At 41.1% G+C, this 19905-nt stretch overlaps 1 protein-coding gene across 4 annotated transcripts in view; it reads left to right on the plus strand.

The window, feature by feature from the left end:
• Positions 1-19905, plus strand: part of PHKB (phosphorylase kinase regulatory subunit beta) — a 146224-nt gene that overhangs the window by 39641 nt on the left and 86678 nt on the right. For all 4 annotated transcript variants that reach the window (XM_033156730.1, XM_033156729.1, XM_033156728.1 and 1 more), the window contains 2 exons: positions 9692-9799; positions 13305-13385. In XM_033156730.1, the coding sequence (XP_033012621.1) occupies positions 9692-9799; positions 13305-13385 (189 nt within the window). The remainder of the gene's footprint in view (positions 1-9691; positions 9800-13304; positions 13386-19905) is intronic.

Raw genomic sequence — 19905 nt, forward strand, 5'->3', positions numbered from 1 at the left:
GGATTTAAGGGTGACGCATTGTGTGAAGTGTGAGGCTTAAAGAGGATTTAAGCAAACTTCTGTGAGACTCTACAATCTAGTCAGGAAAGGGGATCGCATACACCTGGAAAGGGAGAAGGGGAATTCAGAGAGGAATTACCTGGCCCTAGGGTGTGGTGTGATAGCGCCTAAGACTGTGAGTTTGTGAGAGAGTTACAAAGATACTTTGCGTTTGAAACTATTTCAGGCAGAAAGGTTTATAGTGAGAGGTCGGAAAAGTACGCTGGACAAAGTGCACTGAGGTAACTTTAGGCGTGACTTTGGACCTAAGCTGTGGAAACTAAGCCTGGAGAAATAGTTTAACTGAAACATCCTTGATTTAAGTACAGAAATAATACCACCAAATAAATAGAAAATGCCACCTAGAAAGACTAAAACAGCTCTTAGGGACTCACAAGTAGAAAGCTCTGAAGAAGAAAATGGGGTTTCCCAGATTGAGGAAACCAGTACTGAAACAGTTAACAAAAATCCTGCTGAGGGGACTAGTTTTAAAGCCTCAGAGGAATTTGAAAAATGGAAACTTGAGAAGGAATATAATTTAAAATTCGAGCTAGCGAAATTACAAGCTGAAGCAAAAGAGAGAGAATTAAAGTTACAAGCTGAGGCAAAAGAGAGAGAATTAAATATTGAGAGAGAACTGAAAGAGAAAGAAATGACCTTAGCTATTGAGAGAGAAAGACAAAGGGAGGAAAGAGAATATTTATTAGAAATGAAAAGACTTGAATTATCAGCTGTAGATAATAGAAACAACAACAATAGTTCCACACAAAATCCTAGCAGGGTGGATTTAAAAAGATTCCCTGACTTCAGAGATAAAGACGACCCTGAAGCATTTATCATTTCTTTTGAGAGGGCTTGCGAAGATTTTGAAGTAAAAGATGAGGAGAAAATGCAAATACTGAGAGCTCGTATTAGTGGAACATTAACAGAGATTTATTCTCAAATGCCATCTGATCAATCCAAAGATTTTGAAGCATTTAAACAGTTGGTTTATGTTAGATTCGGAATTACTGCAGAACAACTGAGACAAAAGTTTAGAACAATAAAAAAGGTGCGAGAGGAAACATTTGCTCAACTAGGAGCTAAAACAACAAACTATTTAAACAAGTGGCTAGAACAAGAGGGTGCTGATTCTGTGGCGAAAATAAAAGAGGTGTTCGCATTAGAACAATTTTATGACACGATTAATACCCATCTGAAGTATTTAATTAAAGAAAGACGACCTAAAACCATCCGGGAAGCTGCTAATCTGGCAGATGAAATAAATGAAATCCGAGAACACGCTTATGATGCCCCAAAATATAAGGACAAACAGTGGGAAACAAATAAGTTTAAGAGAATGCAACAGCCCACAAAGTTTACCACAGAAACTGCCAAGAAAATTTTTCCCGCCAATGAAAATGTTCCCCATAACACGCCTATGACAACGGGGGGGACTGAAGGAAAAGTAAATAAATATAGTGAGGGTAAAAGGCCTGAATTAATCTGTTGGCAATGTGGGAAAAAAGGCCATAGACAACTGGACTGTAGAACTGAAATCAGAACTAAGAGTGCAAATAATATCCCTCAGAAGCAGACATATTGTGTCCAAACTGTGGAGACAGAGCCAACTGCCAACATGGTTGCCACGGCAACCGAGGCCCAGTCAGAGGCTGATGAGTTACCAGTGGCCCAAGTTGTGAGGTGCTATATAATTCAACAAGATGACATGTCATTACACAAAACAGGAGAAGAAATTTGGGTGAATGGTAAACAATATAAAGGCTTAAAAGACACAGGGTCTCAGATTAGTATTGTACATCCTGATTTGTTAAAGCCAGAAGACTTTATTAAAGGCAAAACAATCAGTTTAAAAGGAATATCAAAACAGCCAGAAATCTTGCCAGTCGCATTAGTTAATCTGACATATAAACAATGGTCTGGAAAATGGCAAGTAGCAGTTTCACCAGAAATCCCAGCTCCAATGTTAATCGGGTGGGATTTACTTGACCATGTACAGAGTGCATTTGTAATAACTAGGGCACAAAAAACTGCGACAGTTACCTCAGGAGGAAAGGCCTGATACAATTGCTGAACTGACACAAGATACAAGTATAATGCCAGTTACAAATAGTCAAGCAGCTAGTTTTGCAGCCAAGCAGAAACTAGATACAGATTTACAGAAATATTTTCAAGCCACAGCCTTGAATACAGTATTAACCCCTGAAAGCCCGGAGCGGTTTATAGTCAACAATGGGTTGCTATACAGGGAGATTCTTTTAAAGCCTAATAGAGGGGGTAATGAGATCCACAGGCAACTGATAGTACCTACTGAATTCAGAACCAAGATAATACAACATGCACATGGCAGTATCTTTGGAGGTCACTTGGGAATCACCAGAACCAAACAAAGGGTGTCCCAAAATTTCTTTTGGCCTGGGATGGGCAAGCAAATAAAGTTATTTTGTCGAACGTGCCATACTTGCCAATTACGAGGACAAGATATTTTATTAATCAGACCAGTAAACAGTGACAAGTTACAACTGACATGGGAAGGTCCTTGTAAGATCAATTCAAAAATGAATGATATAAACGATATAATTCAGCATGGTGAAGGGAGGCGGGACATGCATAAGAATATGATAAACCCAACCCAGTCACTAAACCATGAACCCAATCTAGACTACAGTAGTCACGTTGTTGAAAAAGCCTGTGATATTGGTAAAGGAGTGTCTACCTGCAATATGACCAGTGACCTATCTGTGAGGTCAGTTAGAACAACTAGTCATAGTTACGATAAACCATTCATCAGTTGGAAAGATAGAAAGAAAGACGTGCTAGAAGTTATAGCTGGCATGGGGTCCTATCGACTTTCTATGAAAGTGAAAGTGTTTCCTACACTAGAGATTGTGTGGTGGGAAGATGGGTACCCTGCTGCTCATGCAACACAAATAAAGGTCCAAAATGAATGTAGTTACACAGCATTAACAGGGCTACCACGTCAAAGGCATACAAAAGTAATCTTAAAATTGCTCGAAGTGGGAACTAATAAATCACTACAGACCAAAGATGAACTGACAACAAGGGAGATTGCTATGAGCAATAAGCAATCAGAGCTTGTTAGCCTACTTTCATTAAGAGATCACGCTTGCCTAGAAAGCTTCAGCAAGCTGACTAGAACAGAAGATATCCACAAACTTCTGCAAATAGTTCCCAGTGCATTTAAAAGCCAGACAACCAGTGTTTATGCAGCTTATGATGACCTGGAGATGTGTGTACAAGTCTGCGAGCTTAAACATTTAACAGAGATCCTGAAGGAAGGAGAGGTTGAACTAAGAGAGCTTTTGATCCTGAGAAACAAGGACTCTACCCAGCTTGGGATCCACAATCGTTACAGACGCCTCGAGTGCAGAGATCGGAATGGGACGGTGTCATCTGGCCGGGGAAGACAGCTTACATCCCATCACGTTTGGCAGAGAAAAGACTGGTGCCCCGAGAAAGATACTTCTTGCGACGGTTAAGGACGTTAAGGAGCGTGAAAGGATCCTAAACATCATCGCAGACGCCTTATAATGAAGACCCAAAGACAAAGGTTAAAGGACAGTTACGGTTTTTCCTGCAATAAAGACCTTATGCTGCATGAACTATTGTATATAATGTTCACAACTATATGTACTGTTACTGAAGATGTAATATTATGCCATAGTTAGGTAATATAGGTAAGAGTTATAAAATGTTGTTTATGTAATGTCTATAGTGATGTTTAAAATGTTGTTTGTATCAGAGGGATACTTTGGCTAGTAACTCCTCTGATACAAACCTAAAAAGGAGGGAGGTATGTGGAGAACTAGCCTCATGCCAGGTAGGGGTTAAGTGTTCTGACAGTTAGAACCCTCAGGGGCGGGCTTAGCCTGGGTATAAAACACCCCTCCCAGTGGACAGTAAGGCAGTTGAAGTATGGGCAGGAGGAGTTAGAGTTAAGTGCGGGGAGTTAGAGTTGGAGTTGAGCAGTGTGAGTCAAGAGATAGAGCTGGGAGTTTAGAGTCTTAGGTGGATGTTAGCAGAGAGGATAAAGAGATTGTGAAAAGCATTGTTATTGATATTTAGTTAACATTTAGAGGTATTAGGCCGGTATAGGACAACTGTTATAAGCTTATTGAACAACCTTTTATTTATCAGCAACCACAAGCTTTGTACGCAATAAACATCTTTTTAGTTCACAATATCCTCGTCTGTGGTGAATGGAGTAAGCAGGATCCAGCTAGTAGTCTGAAGGGCGGCAGCTGGGGACTGTTTGTCGTTGGTGCAGCACTCATAGACCGTAAAACGTCCGGGGGTGGGCTGTACAGGGCGAAGGGTTTTGACAATACATGGTCCCGTGCATTGTCCCTTCGATGCGGTGAAGGTGTCCTGTCCCCTTAGCAGAAAAACACCCCCAAAGCATAATATGTCCCCCTCCATGTTTGATGGTGGGGATGGTGTTCTTGGGGTTGTAGGCAGCATTCCTCCTCCTCCAAACACGGCGAGTTGAGTTGATGCCAAAGAGCTTGATTTTGGTCTCATCTGATCACAACACTTCCACCCAGTTCTCCTTTGGGTCATTCGGATGTGCATTGGCAAACTGCACAAGGGCCTGTACATGTGCTGTCTTGAGCAAGGGGACCTTGTAGGCTCTGCAAGATCTCAGTCCATCACGGCATAGTATGTTACCACCTGTTTTCATGGCGACTATGGTCCCAGCTGCCCAGAGATCACTGACAAGTTCCCCCTGTGTAGTTCTGGGCTGCTTCATCACCGTTCTCATGATCATTGCAACGCCATGAGATGAGATCTGGTATGGAGCCCCAGATCAAGGGAGGTTGACAGTTATTTTGTGTTTCTTCCATTTGCGAATTATTGCACCAACTGTTGTTCCCTTCTCACCAAGCTGCTTGGCAATAGTCTTGTAGCCCAGTCAAGCCTTGTGCAGGTCTGCAATCTTGTCCCTGACATCCTTGGAAAAGCGCTTTGGTCTTGGTCATGGTGGCTGTTGGATTGATTGCTTCTGTTGACAGGTGTCTTTTATACAGGTACTGTAACGAGCTGGGATTACAGGTAAAACCTCTGCTTTACAGCAGCTGCTTCTAATCTCAGCTCGTTACATACAGTGAAGTTACGAGGTAGCCTGATATCTGGCTGGTTGATAGGGGATCAAATACTTATTTCACTCATAATGCACATCAATCTCTGACTTTTGTCTTTTGGGTTTCTGGGGGTTTTCTTGTTGTTATTCTGTCTCTCACATCTACAATAAACCTACCATTAAAATTATGGATTGGTCATTTCTTCGTCCACTGTATATATATTTTTAAACAGTGTAATAAAGTTAACACTAAGAAACAAACTCAACCTTGTGTTAATCATGATATATCAATGTAGAAAGGGAGAATGCCAGGGTGCCAGAGCTACCTAGCATGAAGTTGTCAATTTTATATTGTTTTAGAATGAGCAGGATTGGAGACTAATTGACCTCTAGGTCTCTTTTTCTTGTTACATCCTTCCAATGCCATAGTCTGATATAGTGAAAAAAAATCAATGTAATACCTTCCACCCCAATTGTCTTCTGCCTCCCTTCAGTCAACAAAGGTAAAAGTAACAGTAACATTAATTTCCTAAAGTTCAGTCTTTCAGATATTTCCCTCTCACACAGAAGATTCTTCGTAATAACTGCATGGGTCCTTCTGCATGCAACGTATTTACCTTACCACTGAGCTATGGCCATTTGCCAAATAAAGCAGCCTGGGAAGATAATTGCCTTCAACCTTCCCTGTGGGGCTGAAGCTGGGCCTCCACAGTCTTACAACTAGCCTTAACCTGCTGTCTAGCTGCCATAATTCAAGTGTATTTTGTTTGAACATTCCAGCCAGGGAAATGGATGCACTCCTGGTCTAGATAATATCTTGCATACTGGGTGTCCATAGAAATATCACTGTATGGCTCAGTTTTCATAATTGACCTTTTCCATTTATGGACTTTGGGAAACCATATTTCTTTGTCTTGTTTGAGTCTCTCTCCCTATCTCCCCTTCTCTCTCTCTCTCTCTCTCTCTCTCTCTCTCTCTCTCTCTCTCACACACACACACACACACACACACACACACACACACTTTCCCCATATGTTCAGTCTTTGAGATACCTATGCATGCAGCAAACCTGAGACTACTGTGCCAAGAAAAGAATGCATTAAAATGATAACAAATAGGAAAGTGAATGTATTCATTAGTTGATGGCAGAGCTATTTAACAAGCCTATAATTTGTCTACCCAGGCTTGACATTGCACATCATTATCAAGAAAGATCTTTTCAAATGTTATGCTACAGTAGAACTAATTTCATTCCAGAGTACAAAGAGGTAACCAGTTGTGCTAATGGTGGCAGTCATTTACAGCATGGCAGTGCAAAAACCCAACTCATCTCCCCATATCTGATGAATTTTGAAGGAGTAATCTAATATACCAGTAGTTACACCAGGGCCTATATTTTCATTTTATGTATGTGAGCAATGTCAATATCTTGAGATTGAAGATGCCTGCAATAGGCTTCACTTAATCATAAATGGAATAGCACAAGTGAACTGAGTTTGCAGTCCTGTGTTTTCTCTCATTTTAGCTTTTAAGCTTTGGGTAAGCATAAGCTAAACGCTTTCTGTAAGCTGTTATTTGATGGTGCACAGTGCCATGCTGAAGATAGCAATTCCAAAGCAAATAGGAATAACAAAAAATGCATGGATAGCTATTAAATAAATAGTAGGTATATAGGTTATCTATCCCATTTATATATAATCTCTCCAAGGAGCTCAAGGCAACATATTTGAGAGTTTATCCAATTCTGTCCATATCATTTTGTGGGATAGGTCATAGGTGTGATTTTTTTAACCCCACCTACCCCATTATTTAAAAAGACCATTGCTATTCAGAACAAAACAGGTCATACTAGACTAGATAGATCTGGGCCCTTCTTCTTCTTCTTCTTCATCATCATTTATTTTCAGCATGAATGCTCTAGCAAATACCCAAGGTGTGTATCAATGGACTTGGTTTAAGGCAGCATACTGCTAAACCATTTTCTCTGTACTTTTGAGCCTGAACCTCACTCAGATCCACTTCTGATTATTAGGAATATGTTTCTTCTTCTTGAACATGAGAGTTGGAAATCCTCATTGAAAAGTGTAAGGATAATTCTAACAGGCCGGGACCCTCAGCCCAATAGTGTGCCTGCTTACTTAGAAGTTAGTCCCACTGAATTTAATGCAACTTACCTACTGTACATAATATAGTAACCTTAGTAGTGTGTGTGTTTTCACATGTGCACACACACAAACCAGCACATTTTCTGGCATCTGTCCAAAACTTGTCAAATGCTTTTCTTCATTTTATACCAAGGATGGGGAAGCTGTGGCCCTCCAGTCATTGGCATACAAATCCCATCAGCCCTGCCAACATGGCCAATATGCTGGGATGATGGGCATTGTAGTCTACCAGCATCTGGAGGTCCATGAATTCCTCATTCCTGCTTTATACTAATCCTGTAATATTTATTGTAATCCCCAAATAGCATGCCTCCTTAATCACTAAAGGTTATCAATTTTGCCTGTTTACCTAGTTGGTTGTCTGTTAACAGCTTCAGAGTTTAAGGACCTTGATACTGTTTCCTTCATTGTTTTTTTTCTAAATAATTTTTTATACCTTTGTACTGAGTATTCCCTCTGCATAATGGCTGTCTTGAAATTTTTAAGCTCTGATCTCATGTATATTAGAAATGTATGATACAAATGATAGAGCACTGAAATATTATTTGAGGCTCATATTGCTTGGCTAAACCGATACAATCTTTACATGTTGAGATGTCTTTGGGATGAAAAAAAGATCAATGTTGATCTCAGAACTGAAGTTTTGTAATACTTATTATAGCCTGGTCTTAACAAACTGTATAAGTTTTCTGTTTGTTGCTATTGAATTCAAACTTAAATTGTACCACATTTTCTCTGAAGATAACGACTAATTAAGTATTACGGTTTTCCATAATGTCTTTAGAACATTAGTGAACTCATTCTCCCAATGTGGAACATTATGTAGCCTAAATAGTACCATCCATGCACAAGAAGATGACATCAGCAGCCTGAGGGGAATGCCAAATTTTGCATAAGATTTTTTTTTTTTTTTAATCTGCAAAAAGGGGGCAAATTGCCCATTGACAACCGAGCACACTCATTGGGTATGTAATGCTGACTGGAGGAAATGGAAAACTGGGAAATGGAACATTAATGGAATCTCCTGGAAAAGGGCAAGATTGCATAGAATCCTCAGAAGGAGCACACCACACTGCTACATTTTTATTTTACTTTTTTGCAGATATTATGTGCTTTGTATAATTTACATATATCAGTATTCTTTACAGGGGTATACATTTGTTGACTTTAAAAAATGATGGTAGTTGACCTCATTTGGTCATGTCACCCTTTTTCTGTTGATTGCATATGCCCAGGATTTATTACTTTCCATGTGCCAGTTCTAGTAAGTTAGAATTGTCTGTGGTTAAACAACAATAAAGATGGATGGATTCATAGAAGAGATTAGTGTAGTTCCTGATTGTGATGATAAAGCATTTGTGTCTGTCTTTCTTAGGGTAGCAAAATTACTCATTTTCATCACCTGCACCAAAGATCAATGAGATGAACCACTCAGCTAATTAAATATCTTATGTTCTCTACACACTTTCTATGTGAGGAGGGGAAAAAAAAAACCACAAGCTAGGTTCCAGGTTAGTGTTTCCCAACTGGGAACCATATGGCCCCGTAGGGTCCCCAGAATATTTCATGGAGGCCACAAGTGAAAAATGTGTAAATGGGGGACCATAGCACGAGGCTTGGGGGGCACAGAGGGAAGTGAGAAGTGATGGGAGGGCGGGAAATCATAAAAAAAAGAATCCTGAACAATCCAGAGCAGACCTTGGGCTTCCATGACCCCTTCCCTCCCCACTCACTTTGGGAGTCGGGAAGAGTCTAGACTGCTAGGGTTAAAAGGACTTCTCACATTGAAATCACCACAGGGTATATTGGATTTGCTCGCTCTCCTTCAAAAATGGGAACGGTGGAAGGACAGGGGAATCTGACCTGCTTCTGATCTCTCTGTAGTGAGAATTCTAGTGGGAAAATATATAAATAGTTTGAAGGAAAGACCCCAGAATGAAATCAGAAGTCTTCAGCAAAATAATAATAATAATAATAATAATAATAATAATAATAATAATAGGCCACATTTTCCATTGCCATGTGGAAATTGCATAGAAAGGGAAGGCTTTCCAGTCCATTGATGTGATAGGCCATTCTGGACCCTTAAAACTCATGTGGAAGAAAGCTTATGTTTGGCGATGGATCCTGCCACCTTTGTTGTCTGGCTCTTATTCATAAGACAATGGGCTGGTAAGAATATGGGTTTTACCTCTCCAGTGGGTGATCTTTAGAATTAGCTTTATATTTAGAATATAGTGTTTTACAATGCATAATGGGGTTTTTGTTTGATAAAAAAGTTAATCCAACAATTATAATCTTCAGTGCCTTGTGATACTTTCATGATAGAAGCATAATCATCTATATATTTATTTAGGAGTATCATCTCTGTTTTCTCTCTCTAAAGGTTCAACAATATAAGCAAGACCCTAAGCCATCCAAATGCCTCCATTCTATTTTCAGTGCCCACACAGGTGATGAAGTCTTGTCCCACAACGAGTATGGACATCTTCAGGTATGAAATCAAATTCTTAAATATACTTTAGGGACTGAGTGGCTTTGGGTATTGTTCCTTTCCCCTGCTGCTCAGTTAAAGACCAGTTCTTTAAAGATGTGCCAAACTGTGGAGCTTGGCAAATTGATTTTCCCACTTTAACATACCAATAAAAGCAAGCTGTTTTGTAGCCCAACTCTCTGCTGTATATCTTATTGAATAAAATAGCACTACAATGGCCAAAAGTTGGTTTCTTTGAAGCAACACAAGCTGTTGTCACCAAGTAACCTCGGTTTATATATAAAGAACCATTTGTGTTTTAAATAAAATTTGAGAACATCTGATGCTCGATGCTGTAATTTTGTACATGTTTCAGCTTCACTTACTAGGAAACAGCTTAATTAATAAGAATGACTTAATGCACTCTGATACTGCTTTTTCATCTAACTTTTAGCTTTGATTTTCATAGTTCACATTTCTGTGATTTACAAATGCAGTTTCCTTCCTGTCTTTGTCATGTTTGCTTATGGTCATAAATTTATTTGTCCTGGAGTATTAGTAACCTGCAAGGTCCAGCAAGTGGAAATTAGAGTTTCTCCTGGATAATTGCCAAAAGGAAATTTTCACTAGAATGGCTACTTTTGCCTTGGCTGCAAGCTTCTTCAAAATTACTTTGACTCACAATATTGCAGATTGTAATCATTATGTTTGCTGCTGAGCCTAGTTTGGTATTGAGCTGTTGATACATTGTGGGCTTTCTTTTATGTGGATTTCTTTGTTTACTGCCTGATGGGTTTTATTCTGTTATTTTTTAGTATTCTACTTTATCATTTGTTATGGCCAGTGGCTGAAACAAAGGAACTGAACTGAATGTTGCAGATGCCCTCAACCAGCCTTCTCACATCAAACTTAGTCATCACCATTTATTGGCATTGTCTGCCTATCTTTTACCTGCTTTTTATGTTCTTCTTAGGAATAGACATGTTGTTGCAAGAACAGCAGAGCTAAGACCCATGGCTGGCATCTAAATTAGAGACCTACTCCAGGGGCACCAGAGTCTTCCACATCTCTAGTGGAAATTTGGACTTACTTCTTTGTGGCATGCCAGTCTTGTGCTCAAAGTGCTTGTGAGATTTCCTTCAGCTTCAAAATTGGTTTACCAGGGGCAAAGGGGGGCTGCTCTTCAAGAATCATGAGTCCAAATACCCACTAGGCATGGATAGCCTGGGGACATCTTCACACCACACATTTAAAAGCATTGTGACACCATTTTAAGCAGTCACATTGGCTTCCCCCAAAGAATTCTGGGAGTTGTAGTTTGTTAAAGATGAGGAGAGTTGTTGGGATACCCCTATTTCCTTCTCAGAGCTACAGTTCCCAGTGCTCTCTGTGAAAAGGGATTGATTGGTAAACTACTCTGAGAATCGTAGTTTTGTTTCGAAGAGAGGGGTCTCCTAACTACTCTCAGCACCCTTAAACTACAACTCCCAAGGATTATTGGGGATAAGCCATGGACTGCTTAGAGTGGCACAGTGCTTTAAATATATGGCATGAATGTGGCAATAATTGTAAAGATTTTTGGATGTAACGTGTGGTGAGCATAAAACAGTAATTCCTGTGACCGGTTAGTCAGAATACATATCACCACCTTTAGAATAACTACAGTGGTACCTCGGGTTACATACGCTTCAGGTTACAGACTCCACTAATCCAGAAATAACGCTTCAGGTTAAGAACTTTGCTTCAGGATAAGAACAGAAATTGTGCTCTGGTGGTGCAGCGGCAGCGGGAGGTCCCATTAGCTAAAGTGGTGCTTCAGGTTAAGAACAGTTTCAGGTTAAGAATGGACCTCCGGAACGAATTAAGTACTTAACCAGAGGTACCACTGTACTGGCCTTTTATCTGTTTCCAGGCACCATTTAGAGTGGCATTTACAACCTGGTGCCGTCCAGATGATTTGGGCTTCAATTCCCATCAGCCCTAGTCAGCACAGTTGGTTTCAGCCTTTGCATCCTTCTATGGCTTAGAACTGGGTGCTTAAAGAGGCATGTACCTGCATAAACCAGATTGTTATGGTTTCAGACACCCTTCTCCTGGTACCCCCATCAGGGGCGGAGCTTCATGCTCCAGCACCGGGGGGGGGGCACAGAGAGTAGGTGGGGGCAGGGCTAGCGCATATCCCGGGGGCATGACGCACCGCCTGCGGGGGCGTGCCGTCCAGCACGGGCGGGGGGCAGCCGCGATGGCACCCCACCAGGATCGCGCTGCCGGGGGCGGGGCACTCCCCCCACACTTGTCTTCCTCCACCAGTGACCCCCATCAAGGCGAAGTGGTTGGGAAATAGGGGGAGGGACTTCTTGATAGTAGCACCCTGAATGTCCTACCCAAGGCAGCTTGCGTGGTGCCTCCTCTCATGAGTTTTTGGCACCAGTCCAAGATCTGCTTAGTTGTTGTTGCCATTTTATCAACAATGTTTGTTTGTAATTAATTGCTTGTTCTTCATTTTATTGTTGTTACTGGTAACTGTCAGGAAAGGAGGGTTACAATTCTTTAAAAAATAAATAAATTGAAACTATTCTGTTATCTCCAAATGGTAGGTGCATGAATAAGCAATGTGTAATATTAGCTGTTGTGAAATGATTGTATTTTGTGTGCATTCATTTCTCTGATAATTTGGCTGTTTTTTGCCCCCACGATACAATATCTTGGCAGTGCTACGGCATTTGATGCTGATATCTAATAGATAATTATGTTAACAGAGGAAAACAACTCATTTTTCATAAATATAATTTAAACTATTAATCAAATGCGGAAGAGTTGATTGAGACTAATATTTCCCTCTGCAGGAGGCTGCATGAATGTTTTGTTTACAAGGTGGGAGATGGGGGTATACTGCCTGATGCAATAACATCCTCCACTGTATGTCTTTTCTTCTTGCTTTGTCATCTGCACTGTCATTTGCATCTACTAAAAGCATTTTGTCAGGAATAGCACTGAAATAAATCCCTGCTTGCTTAAAACAGAAGACCAAAAAACAGCTAGCTAGCTAGCTAGCTAGTTAATTTCACAACTTAATTTGCTTAATTTCACAACTTCCAACTGCAGGTAAAAGTTTTTTTTTTTTAACCTTCTAAAACAGATGCCATGTCGCTGTAAGCAACATTGATTGTGTGTATGTGTGTGTGTGTGCGTCTCCTGATGCCCCAAGTGTGCTTTAATATTCCCATGGGCCGTACTTCAACAGATGATAGTTGATTACAGGAGCAATTCGACAGCTCTTAGCTTACATACCCCTTCATGTACAGGACATGCATTAGTTCTCCATCTGTTCCTGTTCTTTCTGCTCACTCTGACAGTTTCACTTTAGCCACCTCTGTTTTTTTGTTTTTTTGACAACTTTGCTGCAGGACTTCTTATTCAAGTGGGAGCACAAACTCAACATGAGATATAATAGGTGGTTATTTTTGGCTTTGAGGGTCATTTCTTTTATTGTCTGACCATTTTTGTCCTTTTTTCCTTTTAACAGATAAACGCTGTGTCGTTGTTCCTCCTCTACCTAGTTGAGATGATATCATCTGGCTTGCAGATTATCTACAATACAGATGAGGTATGAATTGACCAACCCCATGAATCAATAGAACATGTTGAAGGTATTCTTACAGTCTTCATAAAAGCACCCTATGGGGTAGGTTAAGCTGATAGAAAGGGGAATGTACCAAAGTCACCAGGTGTGTTCTATGGTTCCCCAAGTTTTGCTAATAGCCTAATACTTTAGACAACTTAGTTAAGAGATTTTCTGTGGATTGCATCTGGATTGTTTTAAATCTAAGGTTTCACTCACAAGGTTGCTTTTAAAATATCGTATGTGGGGACCCATAACTTTTCCTTTTAATTATATATTTAATTTCTATACTGCCCTTCATCCGAGGACCACTGGGCAATATAAAAACACAAAAATACACCCCATAGTAACAAACAAAAACAATACCACCCCCACCCCCAATTTAAAATGCCATAGATTGCTCAATTAGCGAAAGGCCTGGGAGAAGAGGAAAGCTTTTGCTTGGCACCTGAAGATATGTAACAAAGGTTCCAGGCAAGCTTCCCTGGGGAGTGCATTCAATAAGTGGGGATCCATCACAGAAAAGGCCCTTTCTCGTGTTTGCTATCTTCCAAGCCTCTCATGGAGGATGCATATGAAGAAGGGCTTTAGATGTTTGTTGTAGGGTCCAGGTCAGTTCATATGAGGAGAGGCAGTCCTTGAGATATTGTGGTCCTGCGCTGTTTAAGGTTTTATCGGTCAAAACCAGAACTTTGAATTGGGCCAGGAAACTAATCAGGAGCCAGTTGGGCCAAGATTGGTGTTATATGCTCAACCGTCTTGCCCCGATGAGCAACCTGGCCACTGCATTCTGCACCAGCTGAAGTTTCTGAACTGTCTTTAGAGGCAGTCCCTTGTATAATATATTGCAGTAATCTAACCTAAACATCTTGTTGCAATTTCAGAGTATTCTAGCAGCAGAGATTGCTCTGTTCAACATTCAGTCTTAGTAGTGTTGGTTTTGTATATGGAAACTGTGGTTCAAATCCATGTTCAGCTATGAAGCTCCAGGATAGGGAAACCTGTAACCTTCCAGATTTGGTGGGCTACAACTCATTTTATTTCTGACCATTGGCCATGCTGTCTTGGGCCAATGGGAGTTATGACAGGCTTCCTATTCTCAGTTTATCCTACCTCATGGGGTTGTTGTGAGAACAAAAATGTAACCCTGTGGAAGCTACTCTCTTTGAGCTGTTTGAAGATGGGATGGGAAACAAATGTGAAACAAATCTGTCTTCTCTCTAAAATTCATGGTGCTGTCATGGAAATAAAGGATAGGTTGGTAGAACTTCAAACTGTCATTTAAATGTGACTTTCTCCTTTCATACCATTTTCATTCATCATCCTTCAGCTGCTTCTAAAGCCCATATAGATTGATTTGGATAATCAGTGCCTTTCAAAATAATATAAAAGCCTTAATCTCAACAGGAATAGTGTTTTTTTTAGTGGTATTACAAGTTGTGCATTAAAGCCTTGCATTCTTTTATGGAATTTACTTTGTTGGTTTTGTAGCAGGGATTACCACTAATAACGAATAATGCCCTTATTGTTGTGTTAGGAGCTGTACATGTTCAAAATGCATACAAAATGTCCATGCAAGGACTTCCGGCGGCGACGCCATTGCGGGTGGTCGTGGGCTGCTTCGGCTGCGAAGCGCCCAGTCCATCCCGGGGGTTTGGAGCCCCGCTACCGCAAAGCGGGGCTCCGGTGGGGTGCGGGAAGAGCGTCCCGCACCCTGGGCTCCCCGGCTGTGCCCGTTGTGGCTCCAAACCCTTCCCTCGCTCCCCCTGTAAAGGGGGAGTGGGGGTGAAGGGACGACGGAGCCGGGCTATAGGGGACATGCCCCAACCGGGATGTAAATGCGGTGACAAAGCCTGTGATGAGCGTCTAAGTTCTACCTGTCTTTAACGATCTGAAAGAACCCGGTGGTTGTGAGTATTTGACTGACTTTTCTATTTTTGGAACGATCCGGGGGGAAGAGGAAAGGGAGCCTGCCTCCCTCCCTTCGGGAGAGAAAGAAAGTAACCAGTTTAAGTGACTGCTGCTACAATAATGGATACAAAGTGCTCGGAATTTGAAAACTGAGACTGCTGAGTTTTCCCTTTGGGGATTAAGTGGGGAGAAAATATCTCCATTTAAAGTTTTGGTCTTTACACTCTGGCTTCAGAAAAAATGGCGATGGAAAATTTGGATTGACGTGGGAAACAATTGAAACAAAGGAAGGAAGAGACAGGAACTGAAATTTGACACCCACTCACCCTCCCTTCCAAAATGCTGGACTTTGTGTTTGAACTTGTTTTGAACTCTGGTCTAAAGGATGAAGAAATGCTTACTGTCTTGAGGCTGGAACTGCTTAATCGGAAATTGCAAGTCTTGAGTGGGATTATAAATAAAAAGAATCTATTTCCCACAGAGGAGGCTTTTCAAAAGTTTTACACAATGGAAGCAAACCTTGGCAAAGAGCTGGAAGGGGTGCTTGAAGGAAGGTCTGAAATGGCTGGGCAACTCCGGGAAAAGGAACCGTTTGCTGGGGGTGGCAGCCCTGGAACGGGAAAATTTATAATATCCAGACCCCGAGGTGGGAGCTCGGGGGCAAGGGACATGGAATTAAGATATTTACAAGAAGCAGAAGTATGGTACAAAGAAGCGGAGGAGCCCAGGAAGGATGTGATGTGTACCCTGAAGCTCGATGCAAGGTCTGTTGTGAATGCTGCCTGGATCTGTGGACATTTGGGACAAGAAGACAACTGGAGGATTGGTTCTGGCGAAAGACAGAGAAAGACAATGGACAGAGGGGGTGTGGGATGAAGTATTAAATGTAAAACCCAAATGGTCTGTTATGGTATCTGAAATCGGAGAGTGAAGTTTGTTAATTATAAGTTTATTTAGAATAAGCAAGGAGATATTGGATTTTAAGTTAAAAGCAGCATGATAAAGGACAGAAGAAATAAGTTTAGTTTTTATAAGAATATTCTGCTAAGATTTATGTTATAATAGGATGATTAAGAGAATTGTGCTATCTTTAATTGAAGTTAAAAAATTTTTATAGAGAAAAGTTGTTAAGAAAGTAAAATATGGATTTAAAACCGAAGGTGAAAAGGCGGGGGAAGTCAAACGTCAAGATTCAGAAATAGAATTTTTTTTTTGTAAGGTATACAAACAAGAAGAAGAATCCTGGCATTATGTGTATTTGTATTTGTTTTGTATTTGTAGGTGTGGGTCTGGGTATGTGTTGTATTATGAAAATGTCAATAAATTCTTCATAAAAAAAAAAATTGTCCATGCAAGTCCTCACTAATGAGTCACAACAGATTTCACAGTCCTCACCATAGCTTTTTATGGATAGATTCAGAAATGGCCCTTTGAATGCTGGTTTTTTAATGTGGTTTTAGTCTTAACATAGTTAGAATTTTGACAATCTGTTTCAATCAAATCTGAATATCGCTGCCTACCTATAAAGTCACAATGTGTAATTCACTCTTCCATTTACAACTGCGGGTTGCAGCATTTTCTTCTGGACTGATTTCCTGATTGAAATTGCACGCAAAGCTGTATAATGGGTTTCCAAACATGATCCATGTGTGCACAAGTGTGCCCACCATACCTCCTACAGCTCTTGTGAAAGTTCTTAGTAAGTACTGGTACCCCCTCAAAAATCTACACAATCTGTTTGCTCTTTCTGCTCAGTTCCTGTTTGCACAGGCTCAGCCTTTATTACCTGGAAATGCCCCCTGGAACTGTCGCGGATTACTCCACGGCGTTGTAGCAGAGAAGTGCAAAAGCCACAGGTTCTTTAGTGCAGTATTCTTTTATTGTGAGCTATATACATACAAACAGTTTAGACAAGTAGGACAACTTCACCCTCACTCTCTCTGACTCCACTCTACACCACACCCTGATTAACAGGTTCCCCTTTAATGCAAGACAACAGCCAATCATCTGTCGGCCCACTCTTGCTGAGTCACTCTGATACAGTAAGGTTTGTAGGTCTATTGCACCAGCTTCTTTTACTTTACATGCAAGCTCAAGCCTGCAGACTTACTAGGCTACACAACATTCTATGTAACCCGACAGGAACTTGCTCACATTTCGGTGGATGCCAGGATTGGATACCTGCGCTTCCACCCAAAGCAGAGGAGAGGTGCAAAGAGCTTCTTTGTGTGAGCAAATGTGGTGATAGCTGATGTAGGCACCCTTTCCCCAAAGATCAGGTGGCATGCCCATACCATTTTGAGGTCCTTTCTCTTTGCTTGTTTTTTTAGGTGTGGCAGCCATTTTGCATTGTGCCATACCCCCACAGCAGCCATTTTGTAGCTGGTGCTCGTGGCACTTTCTCAAAATTTGAGATGTGGCCTGCTTCTCGGGCAGAATGGTCTCCCTACTTTCCCTTCCACAGTGAGCTCTGAGCGCAGACCAGGTACCCCATCTGGTGCCCCTGCAGCCTCTGACTCTGTGCCCGGATCATTGCTAGTTAAGAGGGTCACTATTATAAATAATATTTAAACGGTGTGTGTGTTCAGAGTGTTTTTCCTGAGTTATGTACAGTGGCTGGTGAGATTTGCTAGGTGAGAACTGCTAGTGACCACTGCATGGTGATGAGAGTGGAGAAAGGGATTTCCACCCTGATCTATTAATGGTGTTGATGGGGTGCTCCATCTAACTCAGTGCTGAGTACCCAGCACTCAGACCAATATCCACTCATTAGTACCCCCACCATCACCTCCACCAGTTCTGAAAGGTAAGGTTTAGGATTCCCCATCCTACCTTTGTCAGGATACAGCGACTGCCAGAAATGTCACCTAGCCAATTGCCTGACTGGGCACAGCGGATTAACCTCATTAATCTTTACAACTATCCTGGCATTTACAGATAGGGGACTGAGTAGTAGTGGCTTGCCTACAGCCATCTGATAGGTTCACTACTAGACTGAGGTTTGAACCCAAAATTGACTGGTTCACAGCTCGCACTCTTATCCATTACACTACACCAAATCGCCTCTTCATGTGATGAAAATTGATCCGACTGTGCAAGACGGTAATAAGACTCTGTTTCCCAGCTGGATGTTATACACTTTGAATTTGCTCCTGGCTCTGAACTGCTTTTGACTTCCTTTGAATTGGCCCCTTTTCTGTATAGCTGAGTATTTTAATGCTTGAAGACTTCTTTGGGACCTCTTCCCCCTCTCGTCTTCCTTTATTTCACATTTAGACAATTCACTTGTTCAGGATGTTACGCCTATTGAGTGCAGTGAAGCAATTCATTATTACTCCTTTTTCCCTCGGAGGTAAATGAGCTGCCTCTGGTAGTAGATGAAAATGCTGAGCAAGTTTGAATGGTTGGGTAAATTTAATGGGGTTTGTTTCCCAGCATAGAACAGCAGTATTTTGTTAAATCCTTACAAAAAGGGGGGAAAAACTTATTTCCAGTTTTATTATTTAAGCAACAGGTGTATACAATGCACCATACCTGGTTAAATGTCCATGAACATGGTCTATAGCCTAATATCATTTCAGGGCTCCATATATGAAATGGCATGTATATGTTTAAAATAAAAATGAGTAGGCCTATTGATAAACTATGGCTTAGCAATTGGGCAGGGGGGGGGACTTGTGGAATGAGACATTTGGGTCCCCTTTGCCTCCTGGAAAGCTTCTCAGGGCACTCTTCTGAACAGAATGTTTTGGGACTCAGATGGCTCCTGGAGGGAATCACCTATATTGGGAAGCATGAGTGAGCAGAGTGTTCATGAGACTCTCACAACACTCTGGAGAGTCTTTTAGGAGGTCTGCAAGGGAGGGGGAGGAGGGGTCAGTCCCATTCCACAAGATTCATTCTGCATCTGAAACTCCAGAGCCAAGACTTCACCTTGAATTATTTGTACACTGAAATTTCTAGAGAAACAAAACTTCTCATTTCAATTCAGTTTGTTTGTAAATGTGCAGTATTTACAATAAATAAACTTAAGTTGGTCCAAAGCCAGGAGCTGCAGTGGTTGGTCATTAACATTAATAAAAAGTGGGCAAGATGGCCATACAGAAGTGGCTGAAGGTTAGATAATACCAGTATAATTTACAAATGCCTTTAATCCTTTCCTTTATTTCCATATGTACACCACTTCCTTGTTTTCCATCTAAGTGCCCAAGTTCACCATTAACTTGAATGTTTCCAACCTGTGAGGAAAAATAACAATTTTGTGTGTGTTAGGCTCTGTGTAGTTTTCTTGCAGGATTAACAAGATGCAGACAGATGGCCGGTGGTTGCAAAGCTGTCAGCTAGAAAGTGTCTGCTCTGTGTGGGGCTCCTGGACAAGATTAGACTGTTCAATAGAATCTCTGTTTCTATAGGCCCCAGAACAGCCAGAAACATGTTTACAAGATATTTACATGCCCAGGGTTGTTTAAAAGCAGCAACCACTAGGCAAGAGAACTGTCACTGGCCTGTTAGATAATGGTACTAGAAGAGGCAGAAAGAAGGAAGACAGGAGTGTTGCCTCAGCAGCGAAATATATTGATTTATTTAGGCACCT

The sequence above is a fragment of the Lacerta agilis genome, chromosome 8 (assembly GCF_009819535.1).
Source record: "Lacerta agilis isolate rLacAgi1 chromosome 8, rLacAgi1.pri, whole genome shotgun sequence".
In the NCBI taxonomy this organism is placed as follows: Eukaryota; Metazoa; Chordata; class Lepidosauria; order Squamata; family Lacertidae; genus Lacerta; species Lacerta agilis.